Raw genomic sequence first — 18,310 nt, forward strand, 5'->3', positions numbered from 1 at the left:
CCCTTCGTCTATTCCCGCGGATCACGTCGTGATAAACCAAAATCTAACGACAATTACATGTATTTAAAGCACTACTCGATTGAGGAATTTATGTGACAATTCTACACCGCCGACAGCCGCTTCCAGCTAGTCTGTGAATTTTGTGTGGTTAGCCACCATGCCAAGGTAGGAAGAGTGCATGTATGTAACAGATGTCAGGTTAAGGCCGATGGGGTAACGGCGTGCCGGCTGTGCAGCTCAAGACTCTGCTCAGGGTTTCACAACAGGAGGAGCTGGTTGGCTGTCGCGACGTCTGCTCCTGCGGCCTTGTTTGGCAATTTACTGATTATTTGCCCCTATGTACGTTGTTCCTGGCTTCCCTTTGCACTTTCTCTCCAGGGTATCGATCGGACTGTTGCTCTTTTGTTTTGTTTCCTCTTTTGATTCCTATTCAACATAAGTGCAACTTCTTCTGTCCAGGGTCCAACCCTTCTTCCTGTTCTTCAACCGCCGGGGACTTCTTAACTTAGTTGACGCTCCCCTACTAGTTCAAACCGGCTTTCACGTTTCCCGGGGGTGGGGTTGTCAGCGTCGCCACCTTCTATAATCTATTACTCCACCCCTGTTGCACTGATGCCTTCATCTTCAGACAGAATCCCACCACTGCCAGTGCTGCCAACTACCCACATCATACTTCCTCAATTTTGTTTGTTTTGTCGCTCACCCACTTCCCACCCACTCCGCCAGTATTCTTCTTCTTCTTCTTCTTCCCGCCTAAATTCACACCTCGCTCGTTACGCCAGTATAAATATACATAACACACATATATTATACATACATAATCATAGCAAATAAATTTTGCTTGCATTTCGCTCGTTTGTTTTCTGTGGCTTCCGGCGGCCACCTCTCTTTTGTTCGTTTCCGATCGAACACTTCTTCCTTTCTTCCTCCACTGTCTAAAAGGGAAAGACAGCTTCCCACTGGGCAATTACATAGAGCCCAGGTAAAAAACACCCTTCCGGCCTTCCTCTCTTCATTCCTAGGAAGTCACACGGCCTATTAATACATACCATACCCCTCTCCCCGACTACTAGAGTTTTTCTCATGCAACTTGGGGGTTCCCCCTAATAAACTTTGTTTCTCCATCGTACTCACCCTTCAGACCATCAATCATGGCCAAAATATCAACCTTCCTCATCTGTCTCTCGCTTTTGTGTCTACTAGTGGGATCTTCGCTGGGCAACCCGGCGCCAATACCCTTTGATGACTTGGAATTGCCCGAACTCGACAAGCGTCAAGACAATAACTCGACTTCCATTTCCTCCTCCTCCTCCTCCTCCTCCTCCTCATCAAGTAGATCAACTACTACATCTATAATTACCCCAACATCAACTACCACTAGCCGGACCACACCGACGACTTCTACGACCACCACAACCCCTACAACCACCACAACCCCTACCCCTCCAGACACAACGACTACAACACCAACCTCGACATCAACAACGGCGAGGCCTCCTGTGGATACTACTTCAACAGATCCTGTGGAGACTACTGCTCAGTCTGAGGATGTAGTCACTGCTAGCCCGACTACTCGTATAGTTGTAGCGACGATTTATACCACCCTCAGTGGAAATGGTGTGGTCAGTTCATACGTCACATCCAGTACCACCGTTGAGACCCCAACTGGGACCGCGGCCAGCCAGGCATCCGGGGGCAGTAACGATGGTGGCTCGGGTCTCTCGACTTCAACGAGAAACACTATAATTGGAGTTGTTGTCGGTGTTGGTGGTGCGCTTCTGTTTGGTGGACTTGCAATTGTTGCGTGGCGTCTGAAGAGGAAGAGGGTCAATCCAATTGATGAAGATGATTTGATGCGTCGTGATGGGTCACCACTTGCTGCAGGCAGGGAAATGCACGCTGCAAGCCCTGAGGCGTCTCCATTTAAAGCTACTCTCGATCAGTACCACAAGCCTCCTGGTGTTAACACCTCGTCCAACTTTTAGGCCAATAATAGGTACTGGCGGCACATTTGGTGCTTGGGGCCCGGGGTTAGAAAATTGATGTACTTCTTTGTTTACTTTTGATCGGTCCTTTTAATACCCGGATTTCTGTTTTGAGTTGTAGCGGAACCTTTATCGTTTCTATATTTTAATTCTTGCAAGGTTAGATTAACGCTGCCGGATTCTCCCGTTTCTCATGTCATCGATGGATTTAGGGGTTCTTATGAGTGGATTGTTATGGATATGCTGTGAAATGCTTTTCTTATTTTCTACATCTTGGTTGAGGGATATTACAAGGCATCCAACGGATACCTTCAAGGTACATGTAGTGTATATAACTCACTGCTCCAAGTTTGCATTTTCCTTCTATCCATAATGGGATATGTTATGGAGAATCGTCTTGAGCGTTTTATGTATTTTACTTCCCAAATCTTGATTCTTCAACCTGTCTATTATTGATTTCTTAGCCCATTCGATGCAGCGTGTGTAGATACATGTACCATGTATGACGGATGTATGAAATCTACCTATCTTTAATATGTGAAAGTGACTTTCTGAAGTATCAGGTAATTCCCTTTCCTGTTCTAGGGACATACATGTATGTAGATCTCCTAATTATAATCACAGACAATAGAGTACATGTACCTTAATCAAGGATAAGCTCAAAAACGCACTGCTGTTAAGAAGATACGCCGTTTACCACCATTGCTGGTAGAAGTATTGATTCGATAAAAGCGCTGGCTGGGGCCATCACCTCTTATAGGCAAAGGGCCCAAGCAACTTTGGACTTTAGTAGGTCTACATGTGGGGATATATGTATCTACATATGTAGATACATATATCCAGTGCACGTGGGGATTGGCGCAAGGTCAAGGCTCGCATTAAACATAATATTTATATAATATATCTATATAATGAGGATGAGATTAAGATACATGTGTTTTGGTCCCTATTAGGATAATGATAGCCTACATATCCATTGCGCGATCCTTATGCACTTGTGAATATGGACCAGACCAGCGATCCAGCACAGCAGCGCTCCCAAGGTCTCAATTGATCAGTCAAAGTACGTGTAGTACAGCGGCTCGAACAGGCCAGGGACTAGAACCGATATGGCCTACATATATGTAAACTGCCTGAACGTAAATCATCGTTGCGAAGCAAAACCACACCAAAGAACGTCAAAACCAGCCCTTTTCAAATGGCCCCAGAACCCACCACTTTAAGATATAACTTATACCAATCGGTAAAGGATAACTTAATAGTTTGGAGAACCATCTGGCAGTATTAAATCCCAAAAATAATCATTGTAGCATGGATGGTAGAGTATTTTGTTCGGTTGTTCTCAGAAAATGTGCCAAGACCTCGAATTTGTGGGGTCTTGGCCAAATCCCAAGGTTTGCAAATTCATATAACTTCCCATATATTTGATGAAAAGAATTATAGCTCAGAATATATGTTCTTCTAAGGTGTATCTTACTATCCTGAAAGTTTCGTGGTGTTTAGATAACAATTGAAGCTTAGGGAGGTGGCCAGTTTTGGTCAGTTTTGGTGTGTTTCGGCGCGAAAACGATGATTTAAAGAACTACATGTATACTTACGTGTATCATCTCCCTGACAATGTTTGTGCAGTGTTATTAATACATGCATCTTTGATAGGTCGAGGTAGTGCATTTACTCAAGTATTAAACTGAATACTCTACGCGTTAATTAAGTTCTGAGAATTCTTGGTAGCAACGACCTCACAAAATTTCTCAGGACTTAATTAACGCGCGAGTAGATGTAATCATAAAAGACAAACTCCAAAATAAAGAAATAGTACAATGTAACTACATGTACATACATACATGTAGTCAGTCTCGTGCCAATCCCCACGAGCATCAGGCTGGCAGGAGTGCTAGGGACGGTCCTAAGAGATACATGTACGGTGTCGGACAGCCAAAATCAGCCGGCTAGAGCAACCACCGACTCCCCTTCACCCCATCGACTTTCAACAACACTTGTCCAGAAATAATGTTCTTTTGTAAAATGGGTCTAATCATGGTTGTAAACATCCCCATAAAAGGGGATTTAAAATAATTAAGAACTGGCTGCACTATGACCTCTCAAACATTTGGTGCAATCTGCCCGAAAAAAACATAGGTGTGAAATAATAACTTTAATAGCTTTATGCCAAGGCGGCTACATTAATTTGGGATAATTCTTATCATGTTGGGATAATTAGATGATCATTATTACCCGATTAAGACTAGTTTCTGGCTTGACTGTCCGGCGCTGTACTCGGGGCAGGCATGAAGAACCTGAACATCGTTTTTCTGGTACCAGCCACGTTTTCACGTCCAGGTTCTTCATGTACATGTGTGTACCTACATCATACAGGACTTGAAGCCCTAGCCCCGAGCCCACAGCCCTTCACACACCCCACTTCCCTCCCGGTTGTCGGTACGGTAGCCCACTGAAACAGCGAATCACGGATCAGAAAGTGACCACAACGAAAAAGATCCTGACCCGGTTTCTTCCCTTAGAGGAAAAAAAAAAGGCACAACCTCTCCTCCTCAGCCCCCGCCGTCATAAGTAACCTCATAATCTTTCATCTTCACTTTCATCGTACCCCCCTGCAAACACCATCAAAAATGTCTATCCCCGCTTTCGCTGACATTGCTAAGCCTTCAAACGATGTATGTTCCTTCTCGCCATTTGTCTTGAACTTGGACACTATAAATGTTGGGTCAGCTGTGCTAACAATCCATTTGATGTAAAGCTCCTTTCTAGGGATTTCTACCACACTGCCTCTGGTGGGTCTTTCCGTGGCTTTTTCAAATCTTGCACTTCATGCTTGTATTCCTCCCGATTCAATTATAGTCTAACCCATAGTACAGCCAACCTTGAGGTCAAATCAAAGGCCCCCAATGGCGTCGCGTTCACTGTCAAGGGAAAGAGCGACCACAAGGCCGGAGCTATCGCTGGTCAGGTATGTACACAGCGTCTCATACAATTCCATTTGAGTTTGGCAGCGGGACTAATTCCAATTCTTCTATACAGATTGAGGCCAAGTACACCGACAAGCCTACCGGTGAGTTTCTTCCATACAATTAAATCTACCTTTCGCAAACTGATGATGAATCCGTAGGTGTCACCTTGACCCAGGCTTGGACTACCGCCAACGCTCTTGACACTAAGGTTGAGCTCGATAATACCCTTGCCAAAGGCCTGAAGGCCGAGGTTATCACCAACTTCTTCCCCTCTAGCAAGTCCAAGGGTGCTAAGCTCAACCTCCACTATCGCCAACCCCTCTTTCACGCTCGCGCTTTCTTCGATCTCCTTAAGGGTCCATCCTTCAACGGTGATGTTGTCCTCGGACACGACGGGTTCCTCGCTGGTGCCGAAGTCGGATACGACGTTGTCAATGGCAGGATCACCCGTTACTCTGCTGCCGTCGGATACTCCGTTCCAGAATACACCGCTGCCATCACAGCTACCAACAACCTGAACGTTTTCGCTGCATCCTACTACCACAAGGTTAACGCTCAGGTCGAGGCTGGTGCCAAGGCAACTTGGGACGCAAAGAGCGGGAACGCTGGTGGTGTTGGTCTGGAGATTGCCTCCAAGTACAAGTTGGACTCTGCCGCCTTTGTCAAGGCCAAGATTAATAACCAGGGAATCGCTGCTCTTGCTTACAACCAGCTTCTCCGCCCTGGTGTAACCCTTGGTCTTGGTGCATCCGTTGATACCCAGCGTCTGAATGAGTCTGCTGCCGCTCACAAAGTCGGTCTTAACTTCGTTTTTGAAGCTTGAACGTAAAACTTTAAAATAATTTGGGCAGAACTTTGTAATAGCTCTCCACCCATTATTCGCATGGGGATTCAGACTAACGAAACCTAGAGATACCATGGCGAAGTAAGAATCCGGGAGTATATCGATACGCATGGAGTTCCAAAGTTGGCGTTTGTAGAGTATTGAAGTTCTTAAAAAAGAAACAAAGATTTCATTCATAATTTTCTAGAGTTCTTCCGTCCAACATTTCCTTTTAATATCCAATGTACGCTACAGGCAATTTCTTGAGCACTTTTGGTACAAACTATCTGTGAGGTAATGATCGATATCAGCTCAAGCTAGATATTTTTCCTCAACCCAGGACACTGTCTTACTCGACCAGAAATTATCCCTCAAGACAAGCTTTCTCGGACCATGTTCCGGCGTGTTAGATGCAGGAAGCCGCTTCTGTTCCAAATGAGTAGCAATGACACAATTATCCATAGCTCCAATTACACCTCAGAAAGTAACCATGCTCTGCGCTCAGTGTACATGACTTGCTAGCACCCGCCATTAAATATATCCCATTAAAGAACTAGGCTTTACGGGGTTACATAAACAGCTATTGAAACTACTCCAACTAATATAGTTGTTACACCAATTAATGGGTATATTATACTGGTATCGGGCTCAAGTCGGTGCTGTTTAGCTCTTCGTGCCCACCGGCTCTGCTGCTCCTCATGTTGCCGATACTTTTGTCCGTAGTTGAAATGGGGAACATCATCAGTCCTTGCAGCTGTTGGACCACCCGCTCCAAACCCCCCAGGCCCGCTACCTGGGCTAGAATCAGGCCTTTCTTGCCCTGCATGTGCAGACTTCCCTTTGAACCTACTCCACCCACCATTTCTGAAAAACGAAGGTGGTGGCCCGTGAAACTGGCCGCGCCTCTTGCTTAATCCACTCGCAGGTCGACCCCCTACAGGGCCAACGGGCCTGCTCCCATGTTTCCGTGCGAGTTCGAAATCGTATTTAGCGCGGTGTTTTTCATGCCCAAGGACAGCATAGGCGGTGCTTATCTTGATGAAGCGGTTTGAGGCTAGTGGGTCACTACGGTTGCGGTCCGGGTGATGTGCTTTGCTTAATTCAAAGTATCGTCTATATATGGGTCAGTTGTTGCATGTAGAGAAAGAAAGTGAGTATATTATAGATAGTTTTACTTTTTGATCTCTGCCCGCGTTGAATTCGAGGGGAGATCGAGAGTTTCGTAATGGGTGTTTCCCTCAGTTTCTGAATGATATATGGCGGAGGTGCGAAGATGCCTATTGAAACGGAAGGCATGGGTTCTAGAGACGGTGCGAGAAATCGAGCGCGGTAGCATCACCTACGGATCATACCGAATTGCAGTACTGGTTTGGGTATATGGGATTATATCATTTATGAGAAGTTCAGAACACCTCCTGATAGATATTGTATGACATGACGTCTGTGGAGGGGCACTTTTATTTGCGGCTGAGTGGCTGGTGCGCAAAATGCCGTGCAACCGCTCTCATCCAACCCCACCACTGGGGGAAATAAAGGAGGTATCACGCATCGCCTATCCCATTCTCCCTTCCTAGTAACCAGCTCATCCTCTAGTAAACCGGTCACTTTTGCGGTTGAAGGTTTGAAGATCTTCTTTTTAAAAATACCCCAATTACTTTGTTGAGAATGGGCAGTATGGAGACGACTGCAGCGGAACTTGAACAGAAACTTAAGGGTATTGATTATTATAACTACCCCGCATGATGTAGAGACCATTCACTGACCTTCTGAGCCTTTCCTTTTGTTTAGTTTCCGAGGAGAAAAACAAAGAGGAAGTTCCTTCAAGTGGCCAAGCAGCTGACGAAGACTCTGGAGACGAGGATGAGGTAGACGCTGCACCTGCTGGAGTGACGGGTTTGTTAAACCAGCCACATTAAGCACTTGTTATTTTAGTTCTAAGGCGTATATAGGAGCTGCAAAGAAGAAGAAGAAAAAGAAGAAGCCCAAGAAGAAGACAAAAACAGGGGCCACTGCCCAGTCTAACCCTCCAAGAGTACCGATAGATCAACTATTTCCAAATGGAAGTTTCCCCGTAGGGGAAGAGTGCGACTATAGGGATGAGAATTTGAAAAGGAAGACGGACGAAGAAAAACGACATTTGGACCGCATGAACAACGACTTTTTGACCGAATATAGGAAAGGGTCGGAGATTCATCGTCAAGTGAGGCAATGGGCCCAAAAAACCGTGAAGCCGGGCATGACTCTCACACAAATTGCTGAGGGAATCGAAGATTCTGTGAGAGCGTTGGTAGGACATGACGGACTCACTGAGGGCGATTCCCTTCTGGGTGGAATGGGGTTTCCTTGCGGTTTGAGTATCAACAATTGTGCTGCCCATTACTCACCTAATGCTGGAAACAAGATGGGTAGGTTTGCCATCCACAACAAATGAATTTCGACTTTTATCCTAATAATTTTCTATAGTTTTGCACCAGGAGGACGTCATGAAAGTAGACTTTGGCGTTCACGTAAATGGAAGGATTGTCGACAGTGCTTTCACCATGACATTTGACCCTGTATACGATAACCTTCTGGCTGCAGTTAAAGATGCGACAAATACTGGTATTAGGGAGGCTGGTATTGACGTCCGTATGTGCGACATAGGCGCCGCGATCCAAGAGGTCATGGAAAGTTACGAAGTAGAGATTGGTGGCCAGACCCATCAAGTCAAGCCCATTCGTAACCTTAATGGACACAATATCAACCAATTCCAGATCCATGGTGGAAAGAGCGTTCCTATAGTCAAGGGCGGAGACCAGACAAAAATGGAGGAGGGGGAAACATTTGCTATAGAAACCTTCGGAAGTACGGGTAAAGGATATGTTAGGGATGATGTGAGTCCTTACTTTCTTATTTCCATTTTACTCAACCCTCTGCTTATGGTTTACTGATTGCTTCTTACAGCTTGAAACATCACATTATGCCAAGAACCTAGACGCACCCAATGTGTCGTTACGTCTATCTTCGGCGAAGAACATCCTTAACATCATTCAAAAAAACTTTGGTACCCTGCCGTTCTGTAGGAGATATCTTGATCGTCTTGGGCAAGACAAATATCTTTTAGGAGTTTGTTATCCACGGTCCTTGGATTCATAGAAGCACACTGACCTAGTTTAGTTGAACAACCTCGTGGCAAGCGGGATCGTAGAAGCTTATCCTCCATTATGCGATATCAAGGGCTCTTACACCGCCCAATTTGAACATGTAAGTTTTTTGGGGGATGCTATGTTTTTTAAATTATGGTAACTGATATTCCTTCTTTAGACGATCCTTCTTAGACCAACAGTAAAGGAGGTAATTAGTAGGGGAGATGACTATTAGTGCGTGCACTTGTGGCCATGCTTTTTACATTAGCAAGGTATCAAAAACTGGTTCCTCACAACCAAGGGTTTAGCTGTGAAGCATTCTTTGTATCAATATTTAGTAACACAAAAATTTGCTGTATCATATGAAGTTTAGTCTGACGTGAACGAACATTAGACAAGTTAGTCTCATCGTTATAATTAATGGGCCATTTTCGTTCCTGGTGCAATGTCCTTGTGCTAGGTATCCTGTTGCGATGGGAGAGTCTTAGCTGTACGAATTGTTCCGAACCAATGAAATCACATACGGGCGTTAATGATCGATTTGACAGAATAATTTCAAGGACACAACAGTTAGATTTACATGTGTAAAGCCCACGGCAAGGCTATTTAAATGCTTCTCAGGTATACATGTAGTTTTAATAAATATTTTAATAGACTGTTGTAGATTCAAATCCAGTCATCGTAGGAAAGATTGCATACATGCGTCCAGAAGAACGTCATTTGACCGCTACCTACATACATGTACACGCTCTTCTCGTTCTTTCCTGACATTTGTGGACGCGACTGATAATGCATGCCATACAAAAATGCGCCAGGCTCATGATTTTAGATACCAATAAGTGGTTTCCGGCCTTCGGCCGGTACTATATGTATATCAATCAATTTACTATATGTACAGGCAAGCCGCCCCGCGGCCCCCCCCCCCCCCCACCCCAAAACTCGCCTGCCAGGCAAAGTCCATCACTATATCTGCTCTGGTCGATATGTGCCTTCTCTGATATCCAACACAACATGTTTCAAGTGAAATAAAACCTTTCTTAATGAGCTAATCAGAAGCCTTTAAATGCACATACATATGCAAATTATAATTATATACTTATTGCAGATAGTGGCCCAGTTTAGAGTGCAAACGTCAGAAAAATACAACTACTACATGTATGTATAGTTCTTGTTCAAAAGTGACGGGACAGCAACCCAAACCACACCAAAGAAATCCCCGAAACTAACCATTTTCAAAAATTCTATATATCTCAGCACCACTTCTTGGTGTATGATAATGAATCAGAAGCTATAGAATCATTAGGAGAACCCAAATTGGCATTTATATTCAAAAACAAATCATTGGTGTGTCGGTAATAAAGAATCTGGTGTAGGAGTTGTTGGAATTAATTGTCTTGGCAGAAATTTTGGGTGTCCCTCAAATTCTTGGGCGGAAGTCGGCCTATACTATTAGTTTCAAGGTCTATCTATTGGTGGTGGAGCCAGGGGAGAGCTGCAAAAGTCCATATTTTGGAACTGGAACTAGATATACAAGCGGGGTGCGGCCGAGCCTGCAGCCGCAAATGTGGTGAGGAAGTAGAGGTACGCCGGTACTAATATATATTGAAGCACTGAATTTCATCTCTCCTAATGAGCGACCTGTGATATATTAGCTCGAATGTACTAAGAACTAGGTGAGTGAAGAAATGTTCTCTGACTTCTCTCAGCCAAAGCAAGAGAGCTGTCTATATAGTCCCTGCCCGCCCAACCTTGTACACGCAGCATGTACACGTAGTTGACAAAAGCCAGTTTCCCTTTCCCGAAAGTCGAATAAAACTATAGCCATGTACATACATGTAGTTCTGTCAGTGTTTGTTCTTTTATATCTGTACTAGACTAGGTTTTCCCCTAAGCTTTGTTACCAACCGGGGTCGTCTCATGATGCCCCATCTCAATTTATACTATCAATTCAAACCAAGTTAGTGAATGAAATTATAAAGCCTCTTTTCCTTGCTACTCTGGCCTGGAACCTTTCTGCCTTTGGAAGTACTTTCCCGGCCGGAGTAAACAGAACAGTCATTTTATTGAAGGACTATTCCGGCATAGTACATGTAGTTGGCCAGCTCCAGTAGTTTCCTTGCCCATGGCCAGTTAACCATAGCCAGCTCCCATAGTCGCTCATCGCCAGCTCCAGCAAATGTCCACCTCCTCCGTAGTGATCCAGTTCCTTCAGTTAATAATAAGTTACTAATTTAATATGGTACCAAATGCCACCTCCAGTTAATTCCACCTCCAATGCCATCCTGTTAATGAATTCGGCATGCCAGGGTCGCAGCCCGCTCCCAATGTTTGGTGGGTGGCTGGTTGCTGTGCAGGGTTAGGGTTCCTCGCTCTCGACCAATCATATGCCCAAGCGTTTAGAAAAAGATAATACATAGATGTATTGGGCGACTTCCCGTGAATCTGGATGCGAATGCCTTCCCATGGCGAACAATATTTTCTAGATTTTTAAGTACTGCTTTGGTTTAGTGCGTAACATTAGGACCCACCCGGAACCTTTCTTAACCAATCGTATTTCGCCCTTTCAAATTTTAAAGATTTAGGAATTTGAACGTACCCCCCTCCCTCCCCATTCAGATTCTGAACCTGGAGCGTTGCCATCCAAATTTTATTACTCTAAACACCTTCTAAACGTCCACGGGAAGTCGCCCATTATCTCAGGGACTTTCGAAACGTCTCTCGGGCATTTGATTGGTCAAGAGCGACAGGGGTGGTTTAGTAGACACATCAAAATACTGGGCGGGGCGGGGGGAGTAGGAGGTAGAAGGTCCCCATTGAATGCCTTCCATAATTCTTGGATCATTATGGGTATCAATATTGGAAGGCCTTCTATGGAGGACTCCTTCCACCCTTCCACCTCCCTCGATCACTTCCCACTATCTCCACTACCCTCCACCTCTAAATCCATCTCTTCCACCGTCCTCCACCGCCCTCCACGTCCCACTCCACGACCACGGCCTCCAACTTCGTTGCTCCCAGTACACCTAGTTAAATCATTAAATTAAATTAAATTCATTATATTACAAAACAAAAATATAGACCTTTTTAAATATTAGTGAACCGTGATTGTCATGGGGTTAGGGCTCCCCGCTCTTGACCAATCGTATTTAGAAAAACCATAATCTACTATGGTGCGCACACTCTTAAAGGTGATATGGTGGCATACGGAAGTGGAACAATTGTGGCTGCAATAGGGCCTCATGGGCCAATAAGAGGGCCCATTTCTAGCCATTCTGCTGCATTACTGCCACGGATCAGTCAGGTTTGCTTTTCTGGGGGTATAAATGGGTATAATACTGTTCCACTTTGTTCAGTCTTGGCGCATTTTACATACAAAAATACACAATTTCAACCTCTGATAACTTTCCAACCCAGACAGATATCAAAATTCTGCTAAAATAGAACTAAAATTCATCACTTGAACTAGAGTTCTATTTTACCGCTTTTTTTTTACCATTTTTAGTTGCAAAGTTATCAGCCTTTGACATTTCGTCGCGATCCGCTACCTTTAAGCGTGGGCGCGCCATACATACATGTAGTTAGTGTCACGTGATATATGCAGCTCATGCGGCTCAAATGCATGCCAATTTTCTCTTCCACACAACGGCCCTATCCATCGAACAGACATTCTTACACAGCTACCCCAAAGAAGATCGAAAAGATGGTCCAAGAGGTAATAAAATGGTTTTTCCCACCTTTAAGAACTTACTCACGTTGTGATAGGTAATGCGTCTCCCGCCTCTGCGGAATCTCCGCGTCACCAATCCCAACCAGGCCTCAAAGAATCCGTGCATCGGTGTGATGGCGACGCTGTTAAGTTGCTGGGCCTCTCAAGGATATGCTGTGGAAGGGTGTGGAAAGATTGAAGAGCAGCTGAGAAGCTGCATGGATGCTAAGGTGGATGACTTTCCTAGCACCCCAAATCTGTGGGAGAGCGTAGGCTTACTGGACCATGTATGGTGAAACAGAAAGGACCTCCGATGAAGAAGAACAACATCAATTATCACTTGGGACGATTATACCCTATGATAAAGCCCCCACACAAGAAATGGAAAGGTTACCAATAGAGAAAGGATCATTGATGGCGAGGTAGAAGGCTTCATTCTTGTATAATACGAAGGGTTTCACGGGAATATGGAAGGGAAATAAACTTGAATTCCCCCCCCAAAAAAAAGTTTGTTTGGTTTTGGGAAACATCAATGTGATATGGTTTTTATGTTTCGGCAAGCTCAGATCAACAAGTGAGATGCCGAGATTGAGGATTAATAGGTTTCTGAAAGATAGTTTCAATATTTACCTTGATAACTTTTAAAACTAGCGCCTACTCGCGCTGCTTTCAGATGGTTCTTTGGGCGGTTCCAAACTGGCTGGTTTCTATGGGAAGTAGCATATAGTTTAGCTATTTTTGCCGGATGCAAACTGTGTTCAAAAGCCCCCAGAAATATTGTGGGTTATCAAAATTACCTGGACACTCACGTAAATTAGCTAAAATAACTAAACTTGAAACTACTTCAGTTGAGCTCATATCGAAGCTTAAGATAATGGAGGCATAAGAAATCACAAAACGAACTCTCTTGTCTTCTTACCTCGTAGTTGTGGAGAAAGGCGACGTTGAAGTTGTTTTCCCATACAAGATTTGGTTGCAACCAGTGTCCGGACAATTTTAATAACTCACAATACCTCCTCGATGTATCTTTTTAATCGCCCCACTAATCACCCAAATAGTGCAAAAACTGATATAAATGGAACAAAATACCGAATCCGAGGTAAAAAGAGCTCTCGGCGGCCGGAAAAGCTTCTGAATGGTTAGAAATACAGTGAGCCGCAAAGAACCCCGTACCACGCCTCGAAAACAACAGAATTTGTAATAGAAAGAGTGAAACAGAGCCCTCGTTTAATCATATGCACATCTCGGCGATCTACACCCGCACAGGCAAGATCGAGGAATACTTAGCTTGATAGTCGAGCTTGTCACAGAGATCGTGGGGTCAGACCTTTTTCCCCACGGATTTGCCCCACACTTTGCTTAGTTTTATGTGATGACGTAGGTAGTGCTCAGCAGCCGTCTTATTTAAAAAGACGGGCAATCCTCGAACTTAGGGATACTTTCTATTGCTCATATCGTTACGAATACGGCGACTCCAACTCCAACCAAACTTGATAAATACCTTACCTCACAATGTCTCAAGAAAGCGCAAGCCCTCCCGTTGTAGGATCTTATACTCAAGGGGATGGATACAACACACAAGCAGACTCATACAAGTCACTGGATGAGAACGCGAACCCTCTTCGCAGGGTTTCTACCACATCATCTGTTGATGATTCTCCTCGTCAGGATGCGCAAGGGAAGAAGAAACGACTGGTATGCTATATTTAAATCCTTCCCTTGGCTAGTTAAATATTATTAAAATCTCTAACATGTTCGCTGTTACATTCAGTCATTCGGAGGGGGTAATGATGGTCGAGGAGGTCCAATGTTCAAGAACCTTGAAACCATAAGAGGGCACCACACATCTGAGGGTTACAATGATCAAAAGCCTATGGATGGTTTCATTGGTGCTGCTTTCAAACGATTCGTCTCTCCTAAGCACTCAAGTACCGTTGCGGGTGGCAAAGTGTAACGGATATGACTGTTTTCTATCAAGGGCATTTGACTTTCCTTTATATGTTTAGTTAGGAAACATTCAAGCTTCTCTATGAGTGATGTGGAATGACGTATATAAAATTGAAATTGAGTTGTGGTTTTTCTCTTTAACAAGAGTATATGACGATGCATACTCTCAATGCGTGATAATTTAACTACTCTACAGTCATTCACCGCCGCTTGACGAATACTGCCAGTTAACGAACAGGGGATTTTGGGCCAATATAAATTAAAAGAACTGGAGATCTCGCAGCTTTGCTGTTGCTTGACTGTTCATTGCCATACTTGGAATCCCTGTTGGTCAAGTGGCAGTATTCGTCAAGAGACGGCGAACGACTGTAAGTTAAGCAGAATAAATGACTGTATTTGGATCTCGATATTTTCAGCGGCTACAGCGACTTGCCATTAATAGCCCTACCAGGCCTTTATAACTCAATACTTTCAGAATATACAGTTTCAATTTCTCGGACTATGTGAGTAGGTCTAAATTATCTGCCGTAGGGCTCCGAAAAAAAAAAAAAAAAGAACTCCTATAGGTTGATTATCTACTTTGCTCGAGAAAAGCAGTCACGTATTATCACTCGACGTTTATCAGAACCTATGATACTGTATATCATTAGCGAACAACTTCAGAATGTGATTAATCATATATCGCGATCCCAATTGTACATAGAGTAGGAAAGAAAAGAAGAAAGACACAATTCTGCATATCCATGGAGATCTGGCAGAGAGGGGCAAATCAGATGTATTGAGATGATATGTTGAGAATCGGACTGAGTCTTGGCCTTAAGATCTTGCAGTGCCAGAGATGATTGGACCGAGACGAGTCATGAGAGAAACGTAAGGTAGGTACTCTACTCTACAGAAGAGGAAGGGTACAGGAATATTACATGTAAGATAAATGCCATGTAAGAAACTGCGATCCGATCCTCTACAGTAATGTAGAATAGTAGGTACTGGTAGAGTGTGTATTTTACCTGGACCGATAGATCTGACCCGCCATAGGACTACAATCTGAATATATTGGTGTGGCGAAAGAGTAGAGTACTTGCCAAAAAATAAGGTCTGTGGATGAATTAAGGCTATTGTACTCGGGTGTGGGCATAAGAACCAGAAAATGCAAGTGAGGATACAAGGATTATTTGTATGGAGTGGCGCCGCTCTGCCATACAAATAACCCTATTGCATTCCCTGGTTCTTTCTCCCCGAATAGACGCCTTCCCGGGCCACTCGAACAACCCCCCTCACTCGAACAGTTAACTTAAAAAAGAAAATATCTGCGCTGTAACCGGTTTCTGTACCTCTTGAATTGGGCTTCTCCACCAATAAGCATCAACTGTTCGAGTGAGGGGTGTTCGAATGGTGGGGTGGTTGCAACAGTTCTCACTGTCAACAGACTTACGGCCACTGTCAACAGACTTACCCCTACTTGCTAGTACTTGGCGTTGCAACGGTACTTATGTAATTCATCCACAGACTTTGTTTTTTGGAGTGGAGTATGTGTTGGATGTATCCAAGCCTTCTTTGATTTATCGACTGCGCCAAAATAGGTAGGTGTGCTGTCGCACCCCGCAACGAGAGCTATTAAAATTTAACACGTGATCCTACATAAGTACATGTCGTGGTAACCCACCCACCCAACCCATCTTGCCCCAGATGTCATCATCCATCGTTTGGACGACTACAACCACTCCCCATCTCACTTGGAATTCATAGTATCTATGGCGGATTTCGAGGCGTCAAACAGGACGCCTTTATCTCACAGTAGGCGTCATTCGAGAAGGTCAACAGGAAACATCAATTTCAGTCATTTGTCGTTATCACCGCTCACATCGGCCTCTATAACAGAGCGGGATTTCAAGAAAAAAAGTGAAACGAGAAGGCCTGGTTCTTATATTCAGGGACTTTCGGTCGGTTCCCCCATCCATGTATAGTCTATTTCTTGAATTAGACCGATAAGCATGGGATTCCTATCCCTTCTTTTCGGCATAAAGAGAGGAGCCACAGCCTACCCGTTTTAAACAAGCATCCCTATGTACATATGATCTTCAGAAGACTCGAGCAAATCATTTACATAATTTTGTAATCTTATAGGCACCAACGACTCCCGGAATTCTCTCCAGAAACCAGTCCTTCACCTCGCAACGTAGCTTCCACACCGAACTTCCCAAATCCAAATCATCCTCCCATCTAACGAGTTCACATTCTACATCTAATCAATGGCTGCAGAGGACCGGTGCAGCGCTCACGTCGGAAACGCGCGAAAGCAAAGGTCAGAGTTGGTTAACTAGCCGTGCTAGTTCAACCAGCCTTGTCAGGGAAGGGGACGACGACGACGGTAGCATATACTATGGTGCCGATGACGAGTTCTCGCCTCTCACACCAAGGCGCCGGCTATCGAGGAACTTTAGCGGCGAATTCTATACGAATGGATTGGAGGCACTTGAGGAAGACTTCAGTCCAACACGGGGAGATCATTGCCATGAAGGAGAGGAGGAGGAATGGAAGAATCGGGTGGGGGCGAAGAGAGGGAATATATTGATATTCCCAGAGGGTTTGGAGTTGGCCAATTTGTGGATCGACTGATTGGGTGGTCGGTATTTGCCGACGATGATACTGATTCCGACGAATCTTTGGATGGATATGAAGAGGAACGTGTGTGTGTAAAGGGTAAAAAAGAACGTGGGAGAGTTGAGACGCCGGGTGATCGGAGCGTGCGAGAGCAGCAGCGGCGACTGAGGGATGAAGGCGAAGGATGGCAAGATCCCGGGTGGGTTTTTGATATTGTGTCACAGATTTTTCTTTGACAAGCTTCAGAGTGTAGGAAGTTTTCCCTGTCAATTTAGTGTAATGTAAGAGCCGGCTCATGGTGCCTGTCACGATAAACCTACAGCACAGTCTCCCTCCACTATAACGGACCTGCATATTCCAAAATTTCTCGTTCAAAACCTGTTCGTAATAGCATATTTGTGGCTTTATTGGCATTCGGTATAGCGGAGGTAGACTGTATTTCCCTTGCAGAAACCCTCCCCGCGCCTAATCTATCTGGACATCCAAAAAATAAGAAAGTCGAAATTCTAAGAAATAAGATCTGTAGGTAATTACCCGGACCATAGATTCTATTTCCCCGTATTCTCTATTTCGTTTTATTGAAGGACTAGATAGGTCTACAAATCCGCCTACCCAAAACCAGGGTTTTTGACAGTTTCTTCCTCCGGAAATAGTTATTCCGTTAGAATATATACTTAATTGCTTCGAAAAACAGATATATATGTGCCTAATAAATCGTTTTTCATCTGGGCGATTGGCGCAAGTTGTAGGTTTATCGAGATGGTACCATAGACATTGGCTGAAACGGTATCGCTGAGGATAAGGGCTGAATCGCCTTATAACCATGTGGCTGGCATCGCATATGTAGGTATCTGATTGTCTAAGGAGCACGTGGATCTTACTTTGCCCGACTGGTAGGGATGGGTCCGGAGAGTCTAGACTACAAATTTGATGCAGCTTAGTGTGTGTTTTATACAGTGAAAATGTACATGATAATGTTCACAAGGCATAACGACGTCCACGCCAGTTCATCATAGCACAAGAAATAGGTGGGATTGTATAGCCCAGATAATGAGAACGAGAAGGAAAGAAAAAGAAGGAAAGGATATATGAGATACACCGAATAGGAAAGCAAGTAAATAAGAAATTCCGGTTATGGAAGAGAGTAAATATAG

The 18,310-nt window shown here is 44.3% G+C and overlaps 7 protein-coding genes across 7 annotated transcripts; 6 read left to right on the forward strand and 1 right to left on the reverse strand.

Annotated features, from left to right (window-relative positions):
* Window positions 1–1,151: 1,151 nt before the first annotated feature.
* Window positions 1,152–1,985, forward strand: LAJ45_11431 (uncharacterized protein; the record flags this gene model as incomplete). The annotated part of the gene is made up of 1 exon (XM_046120938.1): window positions 1,152–1,985. One exon carries the CDS (start codon window positions 1,152–1,154, stop codon window positions 1,983–1,985), a length of 834 nt encoding a protein of 277 aa, XP_045965838.1.
* Window positions 1,986–4,615: 2,630 nt separating this feature from the next.
* Window positions 4,616–5,942, forward strand: LAJ45_11432 (uncharacterized protein; the record flags this gene model as incomplete). The annotated part of the gene is made up of 7 exons (XM_046120939.1): window positions 4,616–4,660; window positions 4,744–4,777; window positions 4,862–4,953; window positions 5,025–5,055; window positions 5,113–5,747; window positions 5,806–5,811; window positions 5,865–5,942. 7 exons carry the CDS (start codon window positions 4,616–4,618, stop codon window positions 5,940–5,942), a joined length of 921 nt encoding a protein of 306 aa, XP_045965839.1.
* Window positions 5,943–6,026: 84 nt separating this feature from the next.
* LAJ45_11433 (uncharacterized protein) lies at window positions 6,027–7,113 on the reverse strand (the record flags this gene model as incomplete). The annotated part of the gene is made up of 4 exons (XM_046120940.1): window positions 6,027–6,064; window positions 6,131–6,241; window positions 6,415–6,890; window positions 6,953–7,113. The coding sequence occupies 4 exons, from the start codon at window positions 7,111–7,113 to the stop codon at window positions 6,027–6,029; spliced, it is 786 nt and encodes a 261-aa protein (XP_045965840.1).
* Window positions 7,114–7,442: 329 nt separating this feature from the next.
* LAJ45_11434 (uncharacterized protein) lies at window positions 7,443–9,137 on the forward strand (the record flags this gene model as incomplete). The annotated part of the gene is made up of 7 exons (XM_046120941.1): window positions 7,443–7,491; window positions 7,566–7,670; window positions 7,727–8,182; window positions 8,241–8,650; window positions 8,721–8,882; window positions 8,934–9,020; window positions 9,081–9,137. 7 exons carry the CDS (start codon window positions 7,443–7,445, stop codon window positions 9,135–9,137), a joined length of 1,326 nt encoding a protein of 441 aa, XP_045965841.1.
* A 3,465-nt stretch (window positions 9,138–12,602) lies between these two features.
* LAJ45_11435 (uncharacterized protein) lies at window positions 12,603–13,008 on the forward strand (the record flags this gene model as incomplete). Its single annotated transcript, XM_046120942.1, has 3 exons — window positions 12,603–12,614; window positions 12,665–12,838; window positions 12,910–13,008. 3 exons carry the CDS (start codon window positions 12,603–12,605, stop codon window positions 13,006–13,008), a joined length of 285 nt encoding a protein of 94 aa, XP_045965842.1.
* Window positions 13,009–14,120: 1,112 nt separating this feature from the next.
* Window positions 14,121–14,562, forward strand: LAJ45_11436 (uncharacterized protein; the record flags this gene model as incomplete). Its single annotated transcript, XM_046120943.1, has 2 exons — window positions 14,121–14,303; window positions 14,380–14,562. The coding sequence occupies 2 exons, from the start codon at window positions 14,121–14,123 to the stop codon at window positions 14,560–14,562; spliced, it is 366 nt and encodes a 121-aa protein (XP_045965843.1).
* Window positions 14,563–15,944: 1,382 nt separating this feature from the next.
* Window positions 15,945–17,171, forward strand: LAJ45_11437 (uncharacterized protein; the record flags this gene model as incomplete). The annotated part of the gene is made up of 6 exons (XM_046120944.1): window positions 15,945–15,947; window positions 16,062–16,135; window positions 16,199–16,209; window positions 16,351–16,368; window positions 16,434–16,495; window positions 16,680–17,171. 6 exons carry the CDS (start codon window positions 15,945–15,947, stop codon window positions 17,169–17,171), a joined length of 660 nt encoding a protein of 219 aa, XP_045965844.1.
* Window positions 17,172–18,310: the final 1,139 nt, after the last annotated feature.

The sequence above is a fragment of the Morchella importuna genome (assembly GCF_003444635.1).
Source record: "Morchella importuna strain M04M26 chromosome Unknown Morimp01GS068, whole genome shotgun sequence".
Lineage (NCBI taxonomy): Eukaryota > Fungi > Ascomycota > Pezizomycetes > Pezizales > Morchellaceae > Morchella > Morchella importuna.